The sequence below is a fragment of the Pangasianodon hypophthalmus genome, chromosome 7, assembly GCF_027358585.1.
Source record: "Pangasianodon hypophthalmus isolate fPanHyp1 chromosome 7, fPanHyp1.pri, whole genome shotgun sequence".
In the NCBI taxonomy this organism is placed as follows: Eukaryota; Metazoa; Chordata; class Actinopteri; order Siluriformes; family Pangasiidae; genus Pangasianodon; species Pangasianodon hypophthalmus.
Genome location: NC_069716.1, coordinates 12,206,712 through 12,232,927, shown reverse-complemented (window position 1 = coordinate 12,232,927; position 26,216 = coordinate 12,206,712). Strand labels below are relative to the sequence as shown.

The following is a 26,216-nucleotide window of genomic DNA, read 5'->3' as shown; positions in this document are numbered from 1 at the left end:
TATTTGCAGGTAAATGTACATCTTAAGCCTTGGCTGTCATTTACTCCATATGAAAGGGCTCAGCCATCCATTCAAATCTTTCAACATCCTTTTAGAAAACACAGTTGGAATCATCTGAAAGGGATAAAGCAGTCTGGGCAGTACATTCATCTTAATTAATGATGTACAGCCCAGGATGAGACTGGAAGGGAATTCCAGTGGTCAAGGTCCTGTTTTATCTTCTCAAACCAGGGTGTAAAATATGCTTTATACATCTGATGAAAATTAGGTGTCACAAAAATTCCCAGGTACATAAAACTAGTTGGAGACCATTTAAAAGGAAAGGCTGGTGTGATATCAGGTATAGACCTGAGAAGACCCAGCTGGCTTCAGATTTGTTCAGGTTAATTTTATATCCAGAAAAGGAACTAAATAAATTAATGATATCAATGAAAGGAGGTATGGACATCTCCGAGGAAGATAGAAAAAACATAATATCGCCTGCATACAAGCTTATTTTATGCTGAATAGTGCCAATAAGCAGACCCCATACAGACCTGGTTGATTTAATAGCTGCAGCCAGAGGCTCCATAGCTATCACAAAGAGGGGGGGGCGACAAGGGACAGCCCTGTCTGGTGCCTCTGTGTGTAGTAAAACTTTCTGAACAAAACTCATTAGTCAGGACTGCAGCCTGAGGAGCATCATATAATTTATTGACCCAGCTTACAAAGTTGTCACCCAAACCAAACCTACTCAACACGAAAAACAAGTAAGACAGTCAAATGCCTTTTCAGCGTTCAAGGAGAGAAGAATGCCATTTGCATCTTTTTATGATGAAACACTTGTATGATTTTTAGAAGACACCTAATATTATGATGTAAATTATGTCCTATTATAAAGCCAGTTTAATCCACTTTAACAATTGAGGTTAACGTCTTCTAAAAGGACCACTAAAAATTTGGACAATAATTTACGATAAATATTAAGCAGAGCTACAGGTCTGTACGATGAGCAGGATTCTGAAGGTTTCCCTTTTATAAAAATAAGTGAGATGTTTGATTCCTGAGAGAGGCCTTTACTTGAGAGTGAATCCTCAAACATTTCAAGTAATGGATCTAGTAAGAGATTCAAGAAACTCCTTGAGTTCAATTCAAGAAAATTCACTGCTAAGTACGTCCAGCCCTGCGGCTGCTACTCGCAGGAGAGCGAGTGTTACCATCTTCACCACCCTGGGAGCGTTTAAAAAACACAGATATTTTTGTCTGTTTTTCAGGTGGTTGATGCGACATATTCTCTGACGCGCGCTCTCTGTCCGCTGGTGGGAGTGTACTGCTCACCTGTTTGCGCGCACGTGTCTGTGTGTGTGCGTGTGTGTGTGCGTGTGTGCGTGCGTGTGTGCGTGTGCGCGTGTGCCCGCCCGATACACAGCAGAGGTGAATTGTAAACGCGCGAACATGTAGACACAGAAATGACGTGCCGTAGTGTAAATAAGATAAATAACATAAGGCTATTTCGTTTGTTTAATAAACGAACAAGGTATAGACCTGTTCTATAGGAAAGGTAACCTTTAATGACTTCTGTTGTGATCTGGCGCTATATAGAAAATAAAATTAAATAAAAATTAACTTGACTTTCTAGGGGGGGGCGGGGCACCCCCCTAATATAATGGCAGAGGAAACACTGATCTGATAGCCATATTGAGAATGTAGTTATATCAACTACAGAATGCAATGAAATCTTAGAAATAAAAAATAATCAATCCTTGTGTGACACCTATGGGGAGCTGAACAGAAGGTAAATTCTTTGCCAAGAGGGTGGAAAAATCTCCAAACATCAACAAAACCCAGATAACTGCAAATGGCCTTTAAAGATTTTGTTTTGAATTCTCCCCCTACTATAATATTCTCAGTATTAATCTCTCAAAACTCCACAAATACTTTAGTGAGAATGGATAAGCTGGAGGACAATAAATGCTCATTATAGAATTCCCTGCCCTTGAAGAGTACCTTTAATCATGATATATCAACCATATTTATCTTTTACATAGGCTTCTAATTGGAAAAGTAAGCCCTTTCTCAATATTGCTATGCCCCTGCTCCTAGATGAGAAGGATGAAAAAAGGCTATGCACATGGAATGCATGTAAATCCTGATTTAAAAAAAGACAATCTTCCGCCACCCTCTGAATCAGTATGCATGCCAATTTCTGAACAAGTTACTGAGTTGACAAAAGAAAGAAGAACTTGAAAAACAAAACACAACTTTGAAACTACCAACACAACCAAACAACAATTGGAGTAAACCCTGATACCTTAATCACAAGGGATTCCAATCTTCTCCCCTAATTTACTTTAATTTAATTTTCTTCTCCTTCAGCCGAGCTTTCACCTCATCAAAAGCCTTTTGTTTCTTTATCAGTGCTGATGAAAAGTCACTGAAGTAGACATTGGGTGAACGCTCAGGTGGGATGTGACGAGCTGCATCCATAACTTGCTGTTTATCAGTAAAGTTGTGAAACTTACTCACTGGTCTGGGACATCGATTTGGTCCTGGTTTTGGTGCAAGAGACTGATGAGCCCTTTCCAGCTTAATGCGCCAAGCTTTAGTGGTTAGTTGGAGGTAATCTGGAATCCACTTTTCAAAGAATTTTCCTGGTTCCAAGCCCTCCATCACTTCTAGTAGGCCCACTACTTGCAAGTTGCATCTGCGCCCTCAGTTTTCCGGGTCGTCCATGTACTCTGCTATATCACACATCTGTTTCTCTAAAGCTGTTATTTTTGCCTCCATGGATGTAAATTAAGATTAACTTAAGATTCAATTTTTATTGTCATTGTGCAGAGTACTTCAGAGCCAATAAAATGCAGTCTTTCGCATATCCCAGCTTGCTATGATATGGCGTCCCTGGAGCAGATGTGGTTAAGGGCCTTGCTCAAGGGCCCAACAGCAGCAGCTTGACAGCGCTGGGGCTTGAACCCCTGACCTTCCAATCAGGAACCCAGCACCTTAACCACTGAGCCACCACTGCCCCATCTCTGTAGATGCCATCTCTACCATGGTAATCCTCTCTTCCACTTCACTAATGCGCCAGCCCATTGCCTGTAGCTGTGTTGTTTGGACTTGAACTGGATCCAGAATTATGCCAGTTTTAGCGTCTATAACGCTCACGATATCTTCAGTCATCTTTTCCACTGCTTGTATAAAATTCAGTTCCAATTTGGCAAAAGCGTTGGACCAAGTATCCTTGTCAGATTGCACACCCTGTACAATTGCCAGTGTCAGTGTTTTCATCAAATTTTTTGCTCTCCTGGGCTTACTACTGGACGCTTTGGAAAAGTAATCTTCCAGACTCATAATAAAACTGTTCTCGTTCAAATATCAGCCCAACTGTTAAACCAACACACAATTTAACATCTAAAAAAAATACTAAATAAAAAAATTTTAAAAAACAGATATTGCCAGAGCTCGAGTTACATCTGACCCGAAAACTCCACAAATACTTTAGTGAGAATGGATAAGCTGGAGGACAGTAAATGTTCATTATAGAACTCCCTGCCCTTGAAGAGTACCTTTAATCATGATATATAAACTGTTCTCGTTCAAATATCAGCCCAACTGTTAAACCAATGCACAATTTAACATCTAAAAAAAATAAATAATAATACAATTTAAAAAAAAAAAAACAGATATTGCCAGACCTCTATGATGCCATCTTCCCTCCTCCCGTTAGGAGCCAGTTTAACAAACACAGTGGTAAAAGTAACTCTGCCTAAAGATATCCAAAACCTTTTCAGCTAAGGTGATTTCCTCACACAGTGATTGTCATGATTTGACCACGTTTTTGATTAACTATATGCCATAGTGAAATAGATATAAGCCTATTCAATTTAGTTTGCAGCTGTCAAAATGTCTCCGATAATCATAGGCCACCACATTACCAAAGCAGAGAAGAGCATTTACACACAAGTTTTAAAATATTTTTTAAAAATAGTTTCAAAGATATGACCTAATAACCTAAAAAGACATTTAAAATAGAAATTTCCTATTTTTGTGCTTATTAATGATTTAACTAATTAGCAATTATTTCTCCACCAATGTTATCATGAACAGAGATCAGTTTTCGCAAGCCACCACACACGCACACGCACCATCTAGGGGAAAGCCTTCCCAGAAGAGTAAAGGCTGTTACAGCAGCAAAGGGACAAACTCCACATCAGTACCCAAGGGCTTAAAATGGATATTCAACAAGCACATACGAGGCCATACAGCCACTTCAGTAGGAACACCTGTACCAATTCATGCAATGCATTCATGCAATCAATGCACTGAAAGGCATAAAATCATGCAGATCCTGGTCAAAAGCTTCAGGTAATATTCACATCAAATCAAAATGGAGAAAAATGTGATCTCAGTAACTTTGACCATGGCATGGTTACTGTGGCCAAATGCCAAACCACTGATCTGGGATTTTCATTTTCCCTCCCATGTGTTCTCCCTCTTGCGTGTTTCAGTAAGGAATGTATGAGCACCTCAATGGGCTAAAAAGCCCTGAACTGAGTTTAAGTTCACTGCTAAGCCACTTGTGGCAAGCAGTGAAAGAGAATAAAACTGCCAAGAAAAGACAAAACTGACCTGGGTTATTTGAGTTCTGGCCAAGCAAACTTGTTACAGCAAAATTTTTCACATCTTCAACCACAGAACTGCCACTCACTGGATTTTTGGGGACTTTCATACCTTTCTGTGTAAACTCTAGAGACTTCTGCATAAAGACTACCTGAGTAAACTCAAAATACATTTTTTAAATGATCATTTCATTTATTGAAGGAATTCATTTACTGTTATCCAACACCAACTGTCACTGTGTGTAAAAGTAATTGTCCCCTTAGTTACTCAATCAACCAACCAACCAACCAACCAAATTTAATTAATAACAAATTTAATTGGCAAGTCAATTGAGGCATCTACTCGGTTCACTTCAGAAGTAATTTTTAAAACAATAGATTAGAGTCAGGTTTATTTCAGCTTAATTCACTATATCAGAATTCCAGTGTGTCACATTTTACATACACCAAGTTGACTTGGACTACAAATCTTGGGACCACAGATACACTGCATCATTCAGGAAGGAGGCACAAATGAACTCCCAGTGGTACAAATTCACTCCCAGTGGTCTGAAAGGCTCAACTGAACCCCAAGACAACAACTGGAACTGGTGAAGCAATTGGAAGCATCAAGTACCAAAAATGTATATCCACCATTAAGAGTCCTGCATCATCCCAGCTGTGAAACATGGGGGTGACTGAATCATAGTATGGGAGTGTTTTGCTGGAAAAGGAACTGGTGATCTTCAAAAAATAGATGGAATCATGAGGAATTAAAAGTAATTAAAAGACAATGCCACCAAATACCTAACTAAGTGTATAGTCTTTGGAAAAAGAAAGCACACCCTCCTATAAGTCTATGTTTTTATTTATCAATGACAAACCTAAATGACAATTGTGTTGTCCTCATCAACTTCTATAAACAAATAAATAACCTCAGGTGACAACAAAATAACACAATATATTTCAATATGTAGCCATTTTTTCAAAAAGGAAACCAACATTCAGAAACCAGGTGGGGGAAAAATAAGTACATCCTATATGTAGAACCACCTTTAGCAACAATAACATGAAGTAAACATTTTGTGTAGGAATTCATTAGTCTCTCACATCGTTCTGGAGAAATTCTGGCCCACTCTTCTTTACAACATTGTGTCAGTTCATTGATGTTTGAGGGCATTTGTTTATGCACAGCTCTTAAGATCCCGCCACAGCATCTCAATGGGGTTGAGGTCTGGACTTTGACTTAGCCATTCCATCACCTTGATTTTTTTCTTCTTTAGCCATTCAGATGTCAATTTGCTGGTGTGCTTGGGATCATTGTCCTGATGTATGACCCAATTTTGACTTCTTAAGCTGCTAGACAGTTGGTCTCGCATTTGTCTCAAGAATATTCTGATATAAAGTGGAGTTCTACATTGTCTCAATGTAAGTTTCCCAGGTCCTGTGACTGCAAAACAGGCCCAAATCATCACGCCTTCACCACCATGCTTAACAGTTGGTATGAGGTTGTAAAGGATCCCTTATGTGGGGGAACGTGGAGATGGGAGGCAGGCTGGGTTTGAGCCCACTAAACAGCTTTTCCTTTTATTTTCCCTTTTTTCTGACTCGCTTTTCAGCGGTGCAGTTTTAATCTCCCAAAGATGAACACACACACACACCCCCAGAGTTCTCTCCTCTTTATCCTTGCCACCGCTCACTGCATTCCATTGCATTCAGAAATGGAATTCTTCGCAGGTGTGCATTCCTTAACACTCACCTTCTCTGATTCCACCCCCCATTCTGAAACCGGCGCTTGAGCACTCCCCCATTTACCCATACCCCCATTGCCTGACTCAGGCTGGGAAGCTGTCCGGCCTACCAGATACCGTACTTCCACCCACCCAATTGCACACTTTTTTGGATTTGCTGTGAGTCCTGACCATCTCAATTAACTCAGGACAGCCCTTAGATGTTTTAAATGCTGCTGCCAATCATTACTATAAATGATAATGTCCTCGAGGTATGTGGCGGCATATGCATTGTGCAGGCAGAGGACTCTGTCCATGAGTCGTTGGAACGTTGCGGGACAACGTTCCCAAACAGTCCAAACGGAAGTGTGATGAACTGGTGTAAACCGAACAGAGTGGGAAAGGTCGTTTTTCATGGGATAATGGAGTCAAGGGAATCTGCCAATATCCCTTTGTCAAATCCAGTGTCAAATAAAAATAAGCTGCACCTAACCAATTGAGCAGTTTGTCAATGCAAGGCATTGGGTATGCATCAAATTTAGCGTGGCCTTGAGCTCCTCCCAAACTATTTGCTTTTTGTGTTTTGGCAGACAATAGGGGTGGCTAAGTACTATCACCCCTGGGGGTGTTTCAGTGTGATGCTCTGAGGTTAGTGCGACCAGGGAGAGGCAAGAGCACATTGGCAAACTCCGCTTGCCACTTGGCAATGTCTGCGAGTTGGGATTGCAAGAGGTGGTCTCCACAAGGGACTGACTGAGCCGTTGTTTTGGGATTAACCTCCGGCCCTAGCCCCTCCTTCTCTGGAACGATTGTTGGCAATTCCATATGAACCCCCTTTCTCCACGGTTTGAGGAGGTTAAGGTGGTAAATCCGTCGTGCCCCGCCTCTATCCATTCACCTGACCTCATAGTCAACATCCCCGACTCGCCGTGTGATCTCAAAGAGCCCTTTCCACTTGGCAAGTAATTCAGAGCTCAATGTGGGCAGTAAAATGAGCAAGTAATCTCCCGGTGTGAATTCCCTTAGACGAGTACCCGTTATACAGCCGGACTTGCCGTTCTTGACGCAAATTCAGGGGCAGTCATGGCCTGATGGATAGAGAGTAGGACTTGCAACCCGAAGGTGAACCTGAAGGTTGTGGGTTCGAGTCCTAGGTCCGGCAGGGATTGTAGGTGGGGGGAGTGAATGACCAGCGCTCTCTCTCCCACCCTCAATACCACGACTGAGGTGAGACCCTTGAGCAAGGCACCGAACCCCCAAAGTGCTCCCCTGGTGCTGCAGCAAAAAAGGATGTCCACTGCCCCGGGTGTGTGTTCACGTTGTGTGTGTGTTCACGTTGTGTGTGTGTGTGTGTGTGTGTGTGCGTTCACTACTGTGTGTGCACTTGGATGGGTTAAATGCAGAGCACAAATTCCAAGTATGGGTCACCATACTTGGCCACAAGTCACTTCACTTAAAATTCGTCTATGTTATGTGACTTAAGGTGTGGAGTTTTGCTCTCAGGTCATGAACGTATTGGATTTCACTTTTACTATTAAAAGGTCCCTCCTTCCAGTGCTCCTTAATGATGTTTAAGACACCAGGAGGCTTCCGCCCGTATAATAATTCAACAGGGGAAAACCCTCTCAGACTGCAAATAACAGGGGCTCTATCCATTTATCCCAATTCCGTGCATCATTGTGAATGAACTTTCAAATCATGTTTTTAAGCCTGCGATTAGACACTGGTTCAAATTGATTTAATGCCCCGCAATTCGTACGGTTCGCATAGTGTTCGTGACATAAATGTAGTGTCCTGATCGGTCAGGATCTCTTTCGGGATCCTGACCCAGGAGATAATGTGGAAGAGTGCATCCGCCACCCTATGTCCTGAGATGGAGCGGAGCAGCACTGCTCTCTCTTTCTCAAGGCGCTCTTTTCTGTCCTCTTTATCCTTGCCACCGCTCACTGCAACACAGAACATTCATTAATGGAAGAGGAGAAAGGCTGAAAATTTAACTCAATGGTGGGAGGTGGGGAAGACACATATAAGAGTATTTTCTCAAAACTGCACATGTAACACCACAGCAATGATAAAGAGCAACATCAATACATTAGAATATGACAGTAAGAACCCAGAGAAATGATAGGATCTAACATATCGAATGTAGCTAATGAGCTAAGTACTAAAAGACAGGCGTTAAGATCATTTTCATAGGAAAGGGTTAAAGGTGCACTTATAAGGGCCAGGACTGCATCCATCAAAGAAATGGATGCTCCTAGCTAATATTTTTTTTCTTCAGTGAAATACAGCAAAGCTTAAATAAATGTTTCAACTCCGAAAGTAAAATGGCACTCCAACCGCCGACCCACGGAACATGAAACAGCCGGCCATGGCATTCTATGCAGACCTCTACAGGTCTGCTGAGTGTGCAACACAGCTTCTTCAGGGGCTTCCAACACGTAACAGTGAGGACAGGGATGAACTGGACAATACAGTGGAAAGAGCTCACAGAAGTGGTCAAGCCACTCTCCACTGGATTAGCTAACTGTTTCAGATGGGCTAACTGTAGAATTTTATAAACATTTCTGGAAATTACTGGCAGGAGACCTGCATGTCGTGCATCGGGAAATTTCTTAAAGGGGCTAACTACTAAGAAGCTTTCAGCAAGCAGTGGTGTCTCTCCTACCCAAAAAGGGGGACTTGGGGCATTTTAAAGAGCTGGGAGCCACTATTACTGATGTCTCTAGATTACAAGATACTATCAAAGTGTCTTGCCAACAGACTCAAAAACTACCTGGACACTCTTGTTGAAAAAGAACAAACATACTGTTTACAAGGACACACTTTCATGGACAATCTGTTTTTAATAAGAGATAGGCACGAGTACCTTTTCATGTTTTAAGTGATTTTGGATATGGAGGGAATTTTATTGCAATGATAAAACTGCTGTACACAGGGGCTTCAGTAATGCTAAAGATGAGAGATGGCACAAGTTACCCATCAACTGTGAAAACAGGAATGAGACAAGGATGTCCCAGCTATACAGCCTTGACATAGAGCCACTGCTGTGTCAGATAAAAAATAAAATCAAGGGCTTTATTGTACCAGGAGTTCCTACTAGGATAAGCTGCACCGTGTCTGCCTATGCTGATGACTTTATCATGGTCAGGAGGACAACGTTAAACGTGGGGAGAGTTTAAACCTTTATGAGAAAGCTTCCTCAGCCAAAGTTAACTGGATAAAGAGTGAAGGGCTCTTGTGGGCCAGTGAGACAGGGCAGAACCTCCTCATCTTCCTGGTGGTATGCAATGGGGAAAGGAAGGCATGAAGGTACTCAGTGTAGTACTCCCAGCAGAGGAACTGGGAAGGTGTGCTGGATAAGGCGTAAGCTAATTAGTCTAAATGGAACTGGCTACAATGTGAGCTGTCCTACAGAGGGAGAGTCACAAAGTTCTCTTCATTGTGGAGTGTGGGAGGAGTTTTATGTGATGTGGGAGAAGATGGGCAGTTGGTTTTAATGTTTTAAACCCCGGGGTTTTATTCCTTTTTTATCATGAGGTTTTATTTATTGTATTATTTATTAACAATTCAAAGAATATTTAAGACCTAAGTGATTAAAATTATTTTTTTAAACCTGTTATTTATTGTTCTATAATTATTTAACAGGAAAACCAATGTAAAGGGCCAAAAGATTCAATAAAGTAGTAATAAACCTCTCTCTCAAAAAACAAACAAACAAACAAAAAAAACATGCAGCCTCTCATTTTACTGAGAAACCAAAGTGTAAATTTCTCTGAACTGAAGACTTTCCTGAGCTGGGAAGTTTTGACTGTTACAAGCATTCAATCGCATTGTATTATAATTATTAATAATGTGTGCATGTAAACCAGGAGTGGCTTGTGACCACAGACTTTGGGGCAAGACAATAATAATAACATAGCCTCAAACAAAATTAAGTCGACTATCACACTTGACTTATGCAATAGGCATACTGCATAAGTAACCCTGCAGTTGAAAGTCGACAACATACAGCTTAGCAGCTCATTTTAAGCAGTCTGAGACATACCTTCGCTTGATACAGCAGGTGTTTTTCCCTTTGCCAGCAAAAACACACAGACACACAAAAGACAAACTAGTCGAATGAAAATTCTACAACAAAAAGGAAATGTGCAACATCTTGACCATTCAATATTAAATTTAACTATTCAACTAAATTTAAACAAATTTGTGATACTGACCATGTTAACTCCTTTGTACAAAAGATCAGATTTTCCATGAGTCTTATCCTTTCCATTGAAGCATGTGGCTTTTGATTCAACATGGATCATCAGGTTTTAAACGAACTTGTGGAGTCTGTGTCAGCTCAAGTGTACATTGTCATGGGAGCAAAAATGGGATATACCAAATACCAAGAAATTCTGAAATTAAATATTTCTAAGTAAATATATTAAGTAAAATAAGTACATATTTCTACAATTTTATTTTTCACTCAAGTTATTGCTGAGATCATTTGTAATGAAAATCTTTGCATTAAATTGAAAAAGAATGCCAAGCTGAAGCATTTTCTCTAGTGGTCTCAGACTTTTGGCCATTACACTCCTATACAGTAATTTCTCTGTTTCGTTCTCATCTCTTTCACTGCAATGTTAACATGTAGGCTTATTCAGTCATCTTATATGTAGCAAGTAATGTATACAAACTTTGCTTCTATAATGCTGGCACTCCAATAAAGCAAAATAATAAAATTAAAAAATGGTGTGATCAATCACCTTTAGGTGACAGTGCAATGAAACTGAAGCTCCAAACGTAAGAGCGTTTCATTTAAACACATTCAAGTGGGCTTGACAGGAACAAACAGGAGTGCTGCCCAATGACCTGCTCAAATGAGACGATTTATGTACAATATTATGTTCAATAATTACGAACCAAAATTGCTTACAACATGATAGCTAGAACACACGATAGTTAAAAACCCGATTTCCTTTTTTAAATCTGTTTCAAATTCACGATTGCCAGTCTGCTGATGTAGCGATATAGGCGCGCGCATTCCCGAGACGGGGACGCATTTGATGGCATGGCCCGCAAAACAGAGCACAACAAATGGACGTCACCAGGAGGGTGTCCGTAGAAATGTTACCATGTGAAAAATTTTCACACACAAATGACCACAGTATTGTGGTAAACGTGTCCCAAAGAACACACCACATCCAACATACTATACGGCGGTTCGAAAAGGTTAGCCCAGTACATAACAAATGTAGGATTCTAAATTAGATATATAACGGTTTTTAGCTAAATCTTATTCATACACTCTGAATAGAACACGTATGTACCTTGCTACCCGCCGTCGTCTTCACGCAATTAGAAACATTTGAACCTAAATTACACGGGATAGTGGAGTGCATTTCTCAGAATTTCCAATAATCATTGCAGGAATCAAACACCGTGTACGTCATTGGGCTGCTCTTACTAGCGCTTCACTATTTTGTTCACTAATGTTACGGTTTACGCAAAAGCTCTTACACGTCTGTAGATAATTGAACCTACTGTATATGATCTTTCCACAAAGACAGTCTCCTTCCTTCTCCTTCGTCTTGGAGCTGGTGGCAACTGGCAAATAAAGTGAATGCTAACAGTCTGATACTGTAGTGTGAAACTACCCGCATTTAGAGACTGTCTTCCGGTTACATTAGGCACGACATGTCAAACCAAAAGCTCTCTTTCCCCACAAATAAAAATAGATGCGTTACGGAACATTTCTAACATTAACGCAAGACTGTTACACCTGTTTATTCACATACGAAAACAGTCGTCACCATACCCAGCGATTTAGAATTAACTTCTACTCCCAATTTATACCCCCAAGGCACACTCCCAATGAAATTAGCACAATGACTGTATGCAAGAAAGAAAAGATGCAGACGAGATGTGTAGCGTGTGTTTAAAGCCACTTTTTAATGTGTCTAGAATAAATTTTGATTCGTTTTATTTTGTTTTATTAATTTCCCATACAGAAATCTGATATATGGCCATATGCGTATATATATATATATATATATATATATATATATATACGTATGTATATACACTGCTCAAAAAAGTTAAAGGAACACTCAAAAAAATTAAAGGAAAACTTTGAAAACACATCAGATCGCAATGGGGAAAAATCTATACTGATATGGAATGGGTAATGTGTTAGGAACGAAAGGATGCCACATCGTTTGATGGAAATGAAAATTATCAACCTACAGAGAGCTGAGTTTAAAGACACCCCGAAAATCAAAGTGAAAAAATGATGCAGCAGGCTAGTCCATTTTGCTGAAATTTCATTGCAGCAACTCAAAATGGTACTCAGTAGTTTGTATGGCCCCCATGTGCTTGTATGCATCCCTGACAACGTCGGGGCATGCTCCTAATGAGACGACAGATGGTGTCCTGGGGTATTTCCTCCCAGATCTGGACCAGGGCATCACTGAGCTCCTGGACAGTCTGAGGTGCAACCTGGCGGCGTCGGATGGACCGAAACATAATGTCCCAGAGGTGTTCTATTGGATTTAGGTCAGGTGAACGTGGAGGCCATTCAATTGTATCAATTCCTTCATCCTCCAGGAACTGCCTGCATACTCTCACCACATGAGACCGGTGCATTGTCGTGCACCAGGAGGAACCCAGGACCCACTGCACCAGCGTAGGGTCTGACAATGGGTCCAAGGATTTCATCCCGATATCTAATGGCAGTCAGGGTGACATTATCTAGCCTGTAGAGGTCTGTGCGTCCCTCCATGGATATGCCTCCCCAGACCATCACTGACCCACCACCAAACCGGTCATGCTGAACGATGTTACAGGCAGCATAACATTCTCCACGGCTTCTCCAGACCCTTTCACGTCTGTCACATGTGCTCAGGGTGAACCTGCTCTCATCTGTGAAAAGCACAGGGCACCACCAATGGCAAATGCCAATCGAGCTCCACGGTGCTGGGCAGTGAGCACAGAGCCCACTAGAGGACGTCAGGCCCTCAGGCCACTCTCATGAAGTCTGTTTCTGATTGTTTGGTCAGAGACATTCACACCAGTGACCTGCTGGAAGTCATTTTGTAGGGCTCTGGCAGTGCTCATCCTGTTCCTCCTTGCACAAAGGAGCAGATACCGGTCCTGCTGATGGGTTAAGGACCTTCTACGGCCCTGTCCAGCTCTCTTAGAGTAACTGCCTGTCTCCTGGAATCTCTCCATGCTCTTGAGACTGTGCTGGGAGACACAGCAAACCTTCTGGCAATGGCACGTATTGATGTGCCATCCTGGAGGAGTTGGACTGTCTGTGCAAGCTCTGTAGGGTCCAGGTATCGCCTCATGCTACCAGGAGTGACAGTGACCCTAGCCAAATGCAAAACTAGAGAAAAACAGTCAGAAAAGATGAGTAGGGAAAAAAATGTCAGTGGCCTCCACCAGTAAAACCATTCCTGATTTGGGGGTCGTCTCATTGTTGCCCATCTAGTGCACCTGTTGTTAATTTCATTAACACCAAAGCAGCTGAAAGTGATTAACAACCCCCTCTGCTACTTAACTGACCAGATCAATATCCCAGGAGTTTAATTGACTTGATGCTATACTCTGATTAAAAAGTGTTCCTTTAATTTTTTTGAGCAGTATATATATATATATATATATATATATATATATATATATATATATATATATATATATATATATATATATATATATATATATATATGTGTGTGTGTGTCCAAACTTTTATATATAAAAGTATATATATATATATAGTACCAGTCAAAAGTTTGGACACACCTTCTCCTTCAGTGGTTTTCCTTTGTTTTTATTATTTTCAACATTGTACATTAATACTGAAAACATCCAAACTATGAAAGAACACGTATGGGAAACAAAAAAGTGTTAAACAACCCAGAATATGTTTTATATTTTAGATGGCATTCTCTCATCAGATTCATGAGGAAGTATGGAAGAATATTTCTGTGTATTATCAATATTATTTGTTAATCAGTATTATGTCAATCAGTATCTATGCAACAGTATTGATACTGATACAGTGTAACAGTATCTTGTGTTAAACCATGACCTTAATTCACCTCATGTATTCAAGCAAGTACCTAACCTTACTGAAGTGCACTGTTGAAGTTGTGATGAAGGTTAATGTTTTTTAAAAAATAAACTGCCTGAACTCTCGCCACGGTTAAAACTAAGATAAAGGGACAGTGAAATAATTGTGGCTCGAGGCAGGTGTGTGATTAAAAGAAAAAAAGAGAAAACTCCATCTAATGAGATCATTGTTTTAGAACTGTATAAAAGCATGAGCCATGACTGTGTAAATCAGATGCTCTGCAGACATCTCGGCTTTGTTGTTTGATTCAATAAAGTCTATTGATTTCTGGCATCCAGAACCCCTTGTCTTTGGAAGTCTTTTTTCTTATTTTGAATTGAAGAGTTTTTGCCACGACATAATTCTTTGGTGTAGTCGGCAGGATTGGAAAGGAGCCAGGAGGGTCATGGCTGAGCTGACAAGGCCGGCCAAATGAAGGTAAGCTTTTTTGCTTTTAGTTTAAGTTGTTTGTGTGGTTTGCTGTAGGTTGGCCTTGGGTGGTAAGGGCACTCTTTTAGGCTTCACCAAATGAAAGAACCAAATTAAGCAAGGGAAAAGGTGTAAACTGCATTCAGAATATATTGCTGTTGAGTGGGCCTTGATGGATAACAGTGATATATAAGTAAGGTAAAGGAGTATAGACTTAAAGAGTAAAAGAGTAAAGAGATAAGAGAGCAAGAGAAGAGAGCACGCAGAAATCCTGTGGATACCGCTTCTCATGTGTGGTTTGGTGCGTAACATAGTGAGCCCTCATACTACTATACTAGTTGAGTGGAACTAGGCAGAGTTTAGCGGTTGGCACTGCATCAAAACAGTGAGCTCGCATGCTGCTGTGCTATCGGAGAGGTCTAGGCAGAGCTTAGCGATTGGCACTGCACGCGGAGGAGGTCTGTACTGGCAGGTCACGCAAGAGGTGTGTACACTCAAGAGGAGTGTAGAAAACAAGGGTGCATGTCTTGTATGTTGTGTGAGTTTTGTATGTTATATGTTATTTGTCTTGTATGTTATTTGTTAGTGTTTTCTGATGTCCTGAGTGTTGTCTTTGATTGGTTGGTCATTCTCTTATGTTGTTGTAATTAAAATAATGATTAATAGCATTTATGCCTAAAAAATATCATCATAGAAAGAAGAAGAAAAGTGAATCAACTAAGCAAGAGCAGTTACAATCAATTATAAACATTTTCTGGAAACAAGAAGGTCCTAGTCCAGATTGTAGAATACATGCTCATTTGATCTCATGTAGAAAATTTGTACATCATTGTAGTATAGTAATAATAAAGGCTAACACTCACGCAAAACTAGAAGATAAGAGAAATTGATTTACAACCACTTTTAAGGTAATAGAGTTTCATTTGGGTGATAATATTTTTGGACAACCAATAGTGTTGAAGAAGCCAAGGGAATTAGAACACATTTTTGGAAAGAGAATCAATATGAGGATTTATTAGGGAGAAGATATCCTTTGACTCAAGAGAAGAAAAATTCACTGTTATGAAGTATAACACAGTTTAGAAATCTAGAGGAAGTAAGCGAGGAGTGGCCTTACGTAGATTGGGAAGGAATAGTCAGAAGAAATTGGAAGGCATGTATCTTAGGTGACACATTAGAAGAGCTAACTGAGTCAAATCGATATTTACCTTGCCTGGGGAGAGCTACAAGGTTTTGAAAGAGGCAAAGGAGTAACTGGGAGCTTCCAATAATTAAAGGAACAATACAAGTTGAAGGGAAAATAGACATGCAGGAAGATGAAGATGGGGAACCTCCTACCACTTGCTCACCTAAAGCAGTCCACAAGTGTACTGAAGGCAAAAAACAATGCAGACAGAAGCCAAGGGAACAGGCTGTAGATAGTTATCCATTATATCCTGATGTAAGGGAATATCTTGAAGAAGAGGAGCAAAATCCCCCTGTAGATATCCCAGAAGAACGGGAGGAGTTGTTAACAGAGATGAAAAAATTGGAGGGAAGAGTAATCACAACAATAGAACAGGCAGAAAAATACTTGGATGAAGTGGAGAAGCTAAGCAAAAGAAGATATTCCACAGGCTCTAAAAAGTGCAGGGTGGGTGGGTGTAAGCAAGTTACAGGAAAGTTGTATTTGGAGGATGATGATGATGATGATGATGATGATGATGCAGAAACATGGTCACGAAGTGAAGACAGCTCAGACCAAGTGAACACTTACATGCACCACAAAGGTATGACCGTCACTTTCACTTACCTATCCTGGTTAATGGTGCTAGAGGGCACTATGTACCCTGGGTTACACAAGATCTCGATGGGCTGATTATCCGTCTCCCTGATATCCATGAAGGAGCTGGGAAGTGGATATCATTAAGAGAGTAAACAGTAAAAGTAGCAAGTCAGGTGTTACTAATGAAATGCATACTATTACTTAATCATCAAGAAGTGTGACTACCATTGTAAAAGCAGAACTTATGGCAGTTTGTATCTATATTCTATAAAGAAGAAAGGACATCAGCCATTACCTCAGAGAAGCAATTGTTGCTGCTCAATCTGGGAAGGGTTATAAGGCCATTACTAAACAATTTGTAATTCACCATTCTACCGTGAGAAGGATTGTTTACAAATGGAGAACCTTCAAGACAGTTGCCAATTTTAATAGGAGTGGGCGTCCCAGCAAATTTAGTCAAAGGTCAGACCATTTAATGCTCAGAGATATAAAGAAAAACCCACAAGCTACATCATTTGACCTACGTGCCTCTGTAAGCACATTAAATATTTATGTTCATGACATCAGAAAAAGCCTAAACAATTATGGCTTTTACAGAAGGGTGGCTAGTATAAGCCCCTTCTGTCCAAAAGAATATGGCAGCATGATTAAATTTGCAAAATTGCATGTGAACAAACCACAAAAGTTGTGGAACAATATCCTTTGTAAGAGACCAAGGTGTAGATGTCTAGTCATCATGCACAACTCCATGTTTGGCGAAAACCAAACACAGCATGTTACAACAAACACCTCATATTAATGGCTACAGAAGAAAAAAGTATGGTGTTGGAATGGCCTTCAAAGTCAAAGTTTATGCACAGCTCTCAAAAAGATATAGGTAAAATAGGTATTGGCCCAATGTGGGCTAGCCCAAAGTGGCCCCAAATGGTGTTCATGTGGGCATGGCAAAGTGCAGGCTGCCCTCAGCCAACCCGCTTTGGGCCAGTGTGGGTAAAATAGGTATTGGCCCAATGGGCTAGCCTGCAGTGGTCCCGAATGGTGAATAAGCCTGCTTGTTAACATCATCTGTGCACCATTCCTTTACTTGCAGTGAAAGAGATCACAACAAAACAGAGAAAATATAGTAGCAATGTGAGTAAAGTAGGTGATGTCCCAATACGGGCTAGCCCGCAGCGGTCCCGAATAGGATTTGTGTGTGAATGCCAAAGCATGGGCTGTCCACAGACAACCCACGTTGGGCCATTTTGGGATATGTATGGGTTACCCTTGGCCCACAACTTGCCCGTAAAGGCACTGTAGGCATTTTTGGTAGGACATTATCTTCTTCTCACAATGACACATTATTTTCATTTTATATGTAATGTACTGCTATATCGTTTTACTACATTGTAAAACATGAGGTCACCACAGATGACGAATTGGCACGATTCTTGGTAGTTTTTCCCCCTACATTTGCATGTACGTTTACAGCATTAAACTGACGCCCTTAACCAGAGCGATACAGACGAGAGAAAACACTTCAGAAATGCTTTTTAGTGACTTGGTTTATAATTAATCACGCAAGGTTTCTTTTCTTCCCAGCACGTTTAAAAAGTTACCTCCGTGCTGTCCTCTATTTATTACTCCTACAGTAAAATGTGGAACTCTTTGTTTTATTAGCTATAAGTAATGATCTGGTTCATGCAACACTGTCCCCCCCAGTGGGCTCGCTGACCGCGCAAATACGACCAGCTCAAATGAACGAAAACACCTTGACAGTGCTGCCCACACCCCAGTCCAGCAGGTGGCGGTGATATACAACATCGTTAGACCTCAACAGCATAAATTCAAAAGAAGAAGCAGCAGCAGCAGCGACCGACCGACCGACCGACAGACAGGCAGGGCAAGGGTATACATTTTTTCCTGCATTTCCCACCCATTTAATTTAGTAGTTAGAAATGTGCATTATATTTTCTAAAGGATAACTGATTAAGAAACCCGTTTTGATGGAGCTGATTTTTGTGGAATGCTTTATATAACCTACATGAATGTCAAGCAAGGTCTTCTGAATTGCTGTCTATTTAGCTAGCTGTTTTTGATAAGCAAATGTAGTAAATCCTATGTTTGATTTTTAACATCGTTAACCAGACAAAGAACTAGACCTATAATTAGTAGTTAGCTTTAAATGCAAAGTACGGCAGTTGTTTAATGTATTTTACGAACTGTTTTAGCAATTGTGTACTTTTGCTAACGCAGATACTGTTTTTTTTTAAGAGTTTCTCTGGTCCTTAATAGTTAAAGGCACGATTTCAAAGTTTGGCCATCTTATGGTCTGTGTCGGATACAGGGAGATCAGGATCTAGTTTCCTTGTTAGTCTATAAACACAGTTCTTTTAATGGTAAATGACGAACGCTAGCTAGCTAAATGAGACGTGCAGCCGCCATTTTGGAAATGCATATCGGTCGTTCCAAAGATGCACAAGGAGACTTTAGAACAAAGATTTCGTAATACATTTTCAGTTTAATTTTCTCCACCAGCTTGCGTGTTTTTAAAAGGCTGATTAATGCTATGATAACCATGACATTACTATGTTACTATGTGAATTTACAACTGTAGCACCCCGACCTGGTCTCATGCATTATCTTGATCTTAAATTCTGGAGTAATTTTAATTCAGTTAAATTCAATTTTATTCGTACAGAGCTTTTAACAGTGGACATTGTCACAAAGCAGCTTTACAGAAATAAATAGATTCAAATTAAGTTTAAATCAAACAGACCTAAACTTATGTAGAATTTAAAGTTATTTTTTCTGTGTTTATTTTTAAATTGTTACAAAAAGCTGATGCTCTTGCAGTGTCTCTTGAAACAGCTCTCTTGATACAATGGGACGTCACTTTGGAGACTTGGCCAAGATAAGACACATAATTACTTACAGCATTTCACCGTTTGAGCAGAGGGCTTTCCCCCACTATTTTTCAAAGGGAATTCCCAATGTTTGGAGAAGATTTACATCATCCATCTTCAAGGTTGCACCTCGTAAGTACTTTACTACCTGGACTTAAATTTGGTTGTACAATTGTCTAAATTTTTTTTGCACTGAATTACATAAATTCTTTAGCAATCCCACCAAACAAGTGAACATGTGCTGCCCCAACTCATGTTTTGGTTGCTCGGAAACCCAGTTAGCTATGCAAAAAAATTATAGTTAGTGTAATGTCCCTAAAGAGTCTGAGTAGCTTTTAGACTTTTTTTTTTTCTTTTCTTTTTGCCCTTAATATTTATGTCTTTAATATTTAAGACCTTATGTATTAAATTTTCTTAAAATTCCATTTACACAGTCTTAAATTATATGCTAAGAACATTCCTAAATGAACCCTCCAGTGCCTTTTAAACCTAATCTCTGTTTATGGAATCTGTAGGTTATGCTTGATTATCATGGACAACAACAATTTCGTGTTTCCGGTTATTCATAAAATAAAGCCCATTTCATATGAAAAGCGATAGTGCACGTCATGCGGTGACTGTAAATTCCCATACTGACTATCTGATAATAAGCACATGTTGCCACTGTATATGCTGTGTAAGCTCAACAGTACACCAAGACTTTATTCCTATGGTAGTTAGAGCCGTTAGAGAGTTTGAATGGTAACAGACCTGAGGGTGCATATTGTTACAGTAGGACCACAGCTTCGTTCAACTTTAACTTTTTCTCCAACTTGCTCAGGTGGGCATGTGACCTGAACATTCACTGTCCCAAACCAAATTTTATTTTAAAGTGCTATTTAAATATAAGTTTAAATATAGACATATATAAATATCTTATATATAAAATCTGTATTTAAGGGAATTTATTTTTAACATAAGTGTGCATAAAAGTACATTCACAGTGTACATTTCTTGACTTGTTTTCATTTTTTACTTGCATTATGTAAATTTTAAGGAATTCTGGTAACATTAAATTGATCATGAGTGACATTTATCATGTCACTCCAGCGATGTATAATCTGTAAAGTAAAATGTACATAGACTACAGATCTATTAATCTCAAATTCAGATGCAAAAATTAGTAACTAGTAAATATCAGTAAAATGAAAAAAGATATATGAAAAATACAGTACATGCTAGTTCTACACAACATGTTAATTGCATGTGACAAGTTACATGATTCTTATGAGATTATTTTTATTTGTTTTATTTTTCTGGTGAGCTTTTGTTTATGGGAGCGTCTGCCTCCTTTCTGTTACTGTCCTGACATTTTAAGGAAGGGTCATATAAGTGGGTTTTTATATCTACTATGCCATCACTACACGTTCTGGCCAGTCAGGTGCTCTAACACTTGAGCTAACGCTAGCTGTAGCTGACGAAATATATCTTGAGGGGTGACTCTCCAAACGGCGTCTCTGTGGATGATGTGGCAAGATGTTAGATAGTTGAGGTAATTTAAAGCGAAAAATATCTCAGAATATTTTTTTATTTCAAATCCATGCAGCACTGTCACACTGTAGAGCCCAGGTGTAAAACTATGAGAAGTACTACAATTAAAAGACTCAAGAACTAAGAATAAGCTAAGCTGAACAAGTTACTTTTAAATCTGGATTTAAAAGCATCTATTGAGCTGGCTTTCCTAAAGTTCAGGAATGATGTAAGAAACATCTTCCATCTGTGTTTCAAGTGACTAGCCTTTAACCACTAGCCTATCTCATGTCTGAGACAAGATGAATTTGACATCCCTGTTATATAAAATTAAGTATAGAATGTTACTCAGGTCAACTTCTTGATAACATAGTCAATTTTACGTAGTCATGATGGAAATTAACATGGCTTGTTGAAATAAGCCTGCCTTGTCGGGTTAGCTTTCTTCATGGAATACCCCTCTGGTGTGTGTGTTTCTTGTCAATGTGATTTTGTAAAATATTATCCCTTGCTTTAAACTGACATTACTGAAACTTTTCATGTGAAAAAATATTCCACATTAAAAAAAAAAAAAAAATAACAGCTAAGATTTGCTCATGGAGAGTAAGTATAGACTATAGATGGTTTTCTGCAACCATGCTTAATGTGGTCCCTCTTGTTTATATAAAAAAATTCACCATTTTGTAACCCTCTAATGGACAAAACACAATTTTGGTGGCCTTAGAGAACACTGTTGGATGTTCTTGCTAAATTCTGGAAAATGGCCAAAAATTATGAAAAGGGTTTTTTAAGCAACATTGTAGTTTTTCTACCAATAAATACTTTGATCTTTGCTTAAAGAAAACAAGTACACTTTACCACTTACAGCATTTGGCAGACATTTACATTTATGTGCATTTTTTTTTTTCTTTTTAAATTTAGGATACTTTCTATCCATATCTTGGCGTTTGCCTGAAAAGTTCGGGTTGAGTAAGGAACCAGTGTAACAAAACAGCAGTAATACGAGTCAGTTTGCCTAAAAACAGCAGCTGACAAAATGTCCATGATATTCCTGTGGCGTCACATCATTAAAACAGAAGAGCGCTTACACACAGTACAGACCACAGCAGACAGAAATGATGTTATATAGATATGTTTTAAAAATGCTTAAATAACCTTACAAAAAGATTGACAAGAAATTTAGCCAACAGTACTGACTTAATTAATCAGCAGTTATTCCTCCACTGATGTTGGAGTGAAAAGTGTTGGGATGCAAACTGTATCTCTAGTTTTACAAGTTACGAGGAATACCTTCTACATAAAATATCTATAATAATCATAATGATGCATTTTCTTGGTGCTTCTTGGCTATTTTAATGACACACACACAAACTGCCATGTTCATTAGGAGTTACAGTGTTAATTGCATTGGATGCAGGATAGAGGGCAGGTCTGAATCACTGCACAATCAGCTCCAAAGCTTGGTAATCGTGTTAACCAAGAGTAATAATCATTCTCCTGTTAGTTGTGTGATGATGCATTAACTTGAAGCCTGAAGAAAAATTTAATAGCTTGCATGCTAAATATGCATAGTATATTTAACTTACCTTTAAATAATCTATTTGTCACAGTCAGTTAAATGTGTAACTCTGTCTTAATTTACTCAAATATTCTGAATTTGAATAAATTTATATACTCAAGAGAAGCAGCACTCAAAACACACACACACACTAACATTATTAAAAAAAATGTTAAAGTAAGCACTTACTTAAAGGTCATCTAACTTTAAAAGGTCATATAAAGTCCTTATTCTTTTGAATTCCCTCTAAGCATATTGGGTACTACTGACAAAAAAAAACAAAAAAAACATGCAGTGTGATGTGACATTTATTCCAAAGCTCTGTTCTGTTGTAATGCCTGTCAGGTGGATGGGATATGTTGATAAGGGAGAATAGTCATCAAGGAGTGTAAACAAATTTGTATATTTCTCATGAAAATCTGCCAAAAATGTACCAGTTAGGTTCCACATGAACATATGCTGTTGGTCATGTTGACTACAATTAATCATAGTATAGAATTAACATTAATCGGGTCCCTGGAAGACTAGTGCATAGGCCATGGCGCTCTCACTGCTGCGGCCCGGGTTCGATTCCCAGCCAGGGAACCGACCCCAGCCACTGGGGTTGCACACAACAGTGCCGGTCCCAAGCCCGGAAAAAACTGGGGAGGGTTGCGTCAAGACGGGCGTCTGGTGAAAAAACTGTGCCAAATCAAAATATGCGGACAAATGGTCCACTGTGGCAACCCCTAACGTAAGCAGCTGAAAGAAGAAGAATTAACCTTAATCGTTACTCAGAATCATGTCAGTGTACTTGTGTTTAAGAAGTAATAATTGCTTTTCTGTTTCTGTCACAGCCATGATTTTGATGTACCTCACCTACACATGGGGCAATCATGTTCATGAGCAGAGCAAGAGGAAGAATGCTGCAGACTTTGAGAATAACAAGTGAACCAAGTTAATGTCTTTGTCTGTGTTCTGAATATGTAAATTTTAAATAAAAAGTATGGTATCAAGTGAAAAGCAGGGTTTGTGACTAATTTTTTTTATTATAAATTATTTTTGTCCTAAGAGCTTGAAATTTTACTTTTTTTAAGGGTGGAGAGAGTATAACTATAATCAAAGCTCCTAGGCTTACATAAGATACTGTGCTTATAATGTATGTATGATCCAAATGTGGTCATGATTTCATGTTATGTATTTACTGTATACATATTACAAAACTACCATATAGAGTAATTGATAACTTTGGGTGCCATGATTATAATGTCACCCACATAACCACAGTATAAGAACATCATTGAAATGGAGATTTAATCCACATCTCTATATACACTCACTATCCACTTTAAGTAACACTTGCACACCTTTACATTCATGCAGTTATCTAATCAGCCAATCATGCGACTGCAGCACTGTGCAAAATATCATACAGATGCAGGTCAAGAGCTTCAGTTAAACCAAACATCACACCAAACAACAGAATGAAGAAAAAGTGTGATTTCTGTGACTTTGATCGTGGCATGGATGTTAGTAACAGAAAGGCTCGTTTGGGTATTTGATACTGCTGATCTGGGATCTTTCATACACATCTGGAGTTCTAGAGTTTACATAGAATGGTGGAGTGAGGTGATGGTTCTGTGGGTGGAAATGCCTTGATAAGAGAGGTCAGAGGAAAACGGCCAGATTGGTTCGAGCTGCTAGGAAGGATAGAATTGATAGAACAAAAGAATTGGCCTTGCTGTACTTTTGGAGGGGTCTGTAGGCTCTTGTTGGGCTTGTTTCAGGACTTGTTTACTGTGTCAAAGACTTAACCTCTTCTCTGCAGTTATGTCTGAAGCGGATTAAACTGCATTTAATGTTAATTATGTTATATTTGTGACCATATATTACATTGAGTACCTTTTTTCCAAATTATTTTTTCATTAATTTTTCAGTTTCCTCAAATCAGCATAATTCAGTGACACTGAAAACTTCTTTTTAGACTTCCTTTATATCTAATCCACAAATACTGCACATATACACTCACAGAGCACTTTATTAGGAACACCTGTACACCTACTCATTCACACAACTATCTAATCAGCCAATCATGTGGCAGCAGTGTAATGCATAAAATCATGTAGATATGGGGCAGCAGCACCAGGTAGTGTTCACAAAAAGAAACCTATCAAAATGGGGGAAAAAATGTGATCTCAGTGATTTTGACCATGGCATGATTGTTGGTGCCAGACAGGTTTGTTTGTTTGAATATTTCTATAACTGCTGATTTCCTGAACTCTCTCTAGAGTTTACTCAGAATGGTACAGTACAGTAAAAAACATCCAGTGAGTGGCAGTTCTGCAGACAGAAACGATTTGTTGATGAGAGAGGTCAGGTGAGGAAAACTCAGATAACCAGTCTGTACAATTGTGATGAGCAGAGAAGCATCTCAGAATGCACGTCAAACCTTGAGACAGATACAACAGCAGAAGACCACATTGGTTTCCACTTCTGTCAGCCAAGAACAAAAAGCTGAGGCTGCAGTGGGTTCAGGCTCACCAAAACTGGACAGTTGAAGACTGGAAAAACATAGCCCGGTCTGATGAATCTTGATTTCTGTTGAGGCACACAGATGGTAGGGTCAGAATTTGGTACCAGTAGCATGAATTCATGGACCCAACCTGCATTGTGTCAACAGTCCAGGCTTGTGGAGGTGGTGTAATGTGGGGAATGTTTTCTTGGCAAACTTTGGTCCCGATAATACCAAACAATAATCGTTGGAATGCCAGAGCCTATTTGAGTATTGTTGCTGACCATGTGCATCCAGATGCAGTTAAGTTATAATGTAAGACAGCTAGCTAGCAGCTAACTGGTTATCCTTAAGATTAAATCTAGCAGAGAATAGCTACTACTTTTTGAGTGAAATTTAAAGTTATAGTTGGTATACAGCTCGAGGTTTACTTCTTCCTGTGGGCTTTTTCCCCCCTGAGAAAATATGTTAGCTTTCTAGCTAAAATGCTACTGAACAGATTAGTTCAGCCAAAAGAAATGGACATTTCATCTTTTTTTGATGAAAAAAGACCTTCAGATGCTTAGCGGTAACAGCGTTGAAAGCGGAAAACGAGCATCCGCGAGCTCCTAAACAACCACAGCAACTTAACGTTCTACAAAACGACATCATTTTAAATAAATAAGTGACAAATCCAACCAGGGGCAGACTGGGATCAAAAAGTGGCCCTGGACTTCTGGCCCAGAGCAGCACACCACACGCCACACATCACACTCATCACACCATATCATTGATGGTTAGACCAATTTTTAATAACACTTACTAACATAAAAATATAACACAATACAGAAACATAAATGCTATTTAAACATACTTATTAGAAGTAACACTGAATAGATATCAAGTCATATTTGCAAAACAGGCAAACAGAAACAGAAGAACAGTGTGACAAACATTTATAATATAAAACAATCAAGACAGCATATTAGCTAGTCAGAGGACATCATCTGGGTGCAGTGTAGGAGAGCTGCACCACTCAGCTGTACAACTGAAGTTTATTGTCATGTCCATAAAGAGTGCTTTAAGCATCTGTATACAATGAAATTCTTGAAAACATTCCTACCCAGACACAGTGCAAAAATGAATCAGGACTGAAACTTTATTTTAGCACTAACATGAATCCACATCTGAATGG

The 26,216-nt window shown here is 39.4% G+C and overlaps 2 protein-coding genes and 1 long non-coding RNA gene across 7 annotated transcripts in view; 1 reads left to right on the top strand and 2 right to left on the bottom strand.

Annotated features, from left to right (window-relative positions):
• The window catches only part of st3gal5 (ST3 beta-galactoside alpha-2,3-sialyltransferase 5), a 96,175-nt gene extending 84,208 nt beyond the window's left edge, over positions 1–11,967 (bottom strand). For all 4 annotated transcript variants that reach the window (XM_026940337.3, XM_026940335.3, XM_053235618.1 and 1 more), the window contains exon 1: positions 11,837–11,967. In XM_026940337.3, coding sequence (XP_026796138.1) covers positions 11,837–11,955 — 119 coding nt within the window. In that variant the 5' untranslated portion in view covers positions 11,956–11,967. The remainder of the gene's footprint in view (positions 1–11,836) is intronic.
• LOC128318624 (uncharacterized) lies at positions 2,839–11,830 on the bottom strand. Its single transcript, XR_008302030.1, has 2 exons — positions 10,528–11,830; positions 2,839–8,253 (listed from the first exon to the last, which is right to left on the bottom strand). It is a non-coding gene; the product is annotated as an uncharacterized LOC128318624 (long non-coding RNA).
• Positions 11,968–18,336: 6,369 nt separating the features above from the next.
• On the top strand, positions 18,337–23,553 carry LOC113542864 (cytochrome b-c1 complex subunit 8). 2 transcript variants are annotated; one of them, XM_026940666.3, is made up of 3 exons: positions 18,337–18,487; positions 19,435–19,616; positions 23,388–23,553. In XM_026940666.3, the coding sequence occupies exons 2-3, from the start codon at positions 19,463–19,465 to the stop codon at positions 23,480–23,482; spliced, it is 249 nt and encodes an 82-aa protein (XP_026796467.1). In that variant the 5' UTR covers positions 18,337–18,487; positions 19,435–19,462; the 3' UTR covers positions 23,483–23,553. The 2 variants fall into 2 exon arrangements, with proteins under 2 accessions (XP_026796467.1, XP_026796466.1); XM_026940665.3 differs by having other exon boundaries at positions 18,342–18,487; positions 19,450–19,616.
• The last annotated feature ends 2,663 nt before the right edge of the window (positions 23,554–26,216 follow it).

What these genes read in the sequence shown, in the direction of transcription:
- LOC113542864 (XM_026940666.3), top strand. Translation starts at nt 19,463, where the DNA reads ATGGGACGTCACTTTGGAGACTTGGCCAAGATAAGACACATAATTACT. An exon ending in CATCTTCAAGGTTGCACCTC is followed by an intron (nt 19,617 to 23,387) that starts GTAAGTACTTTA and finishes TTTCTGTCACAG; the next exon opens with CCATGATTTTGATGTACCTC.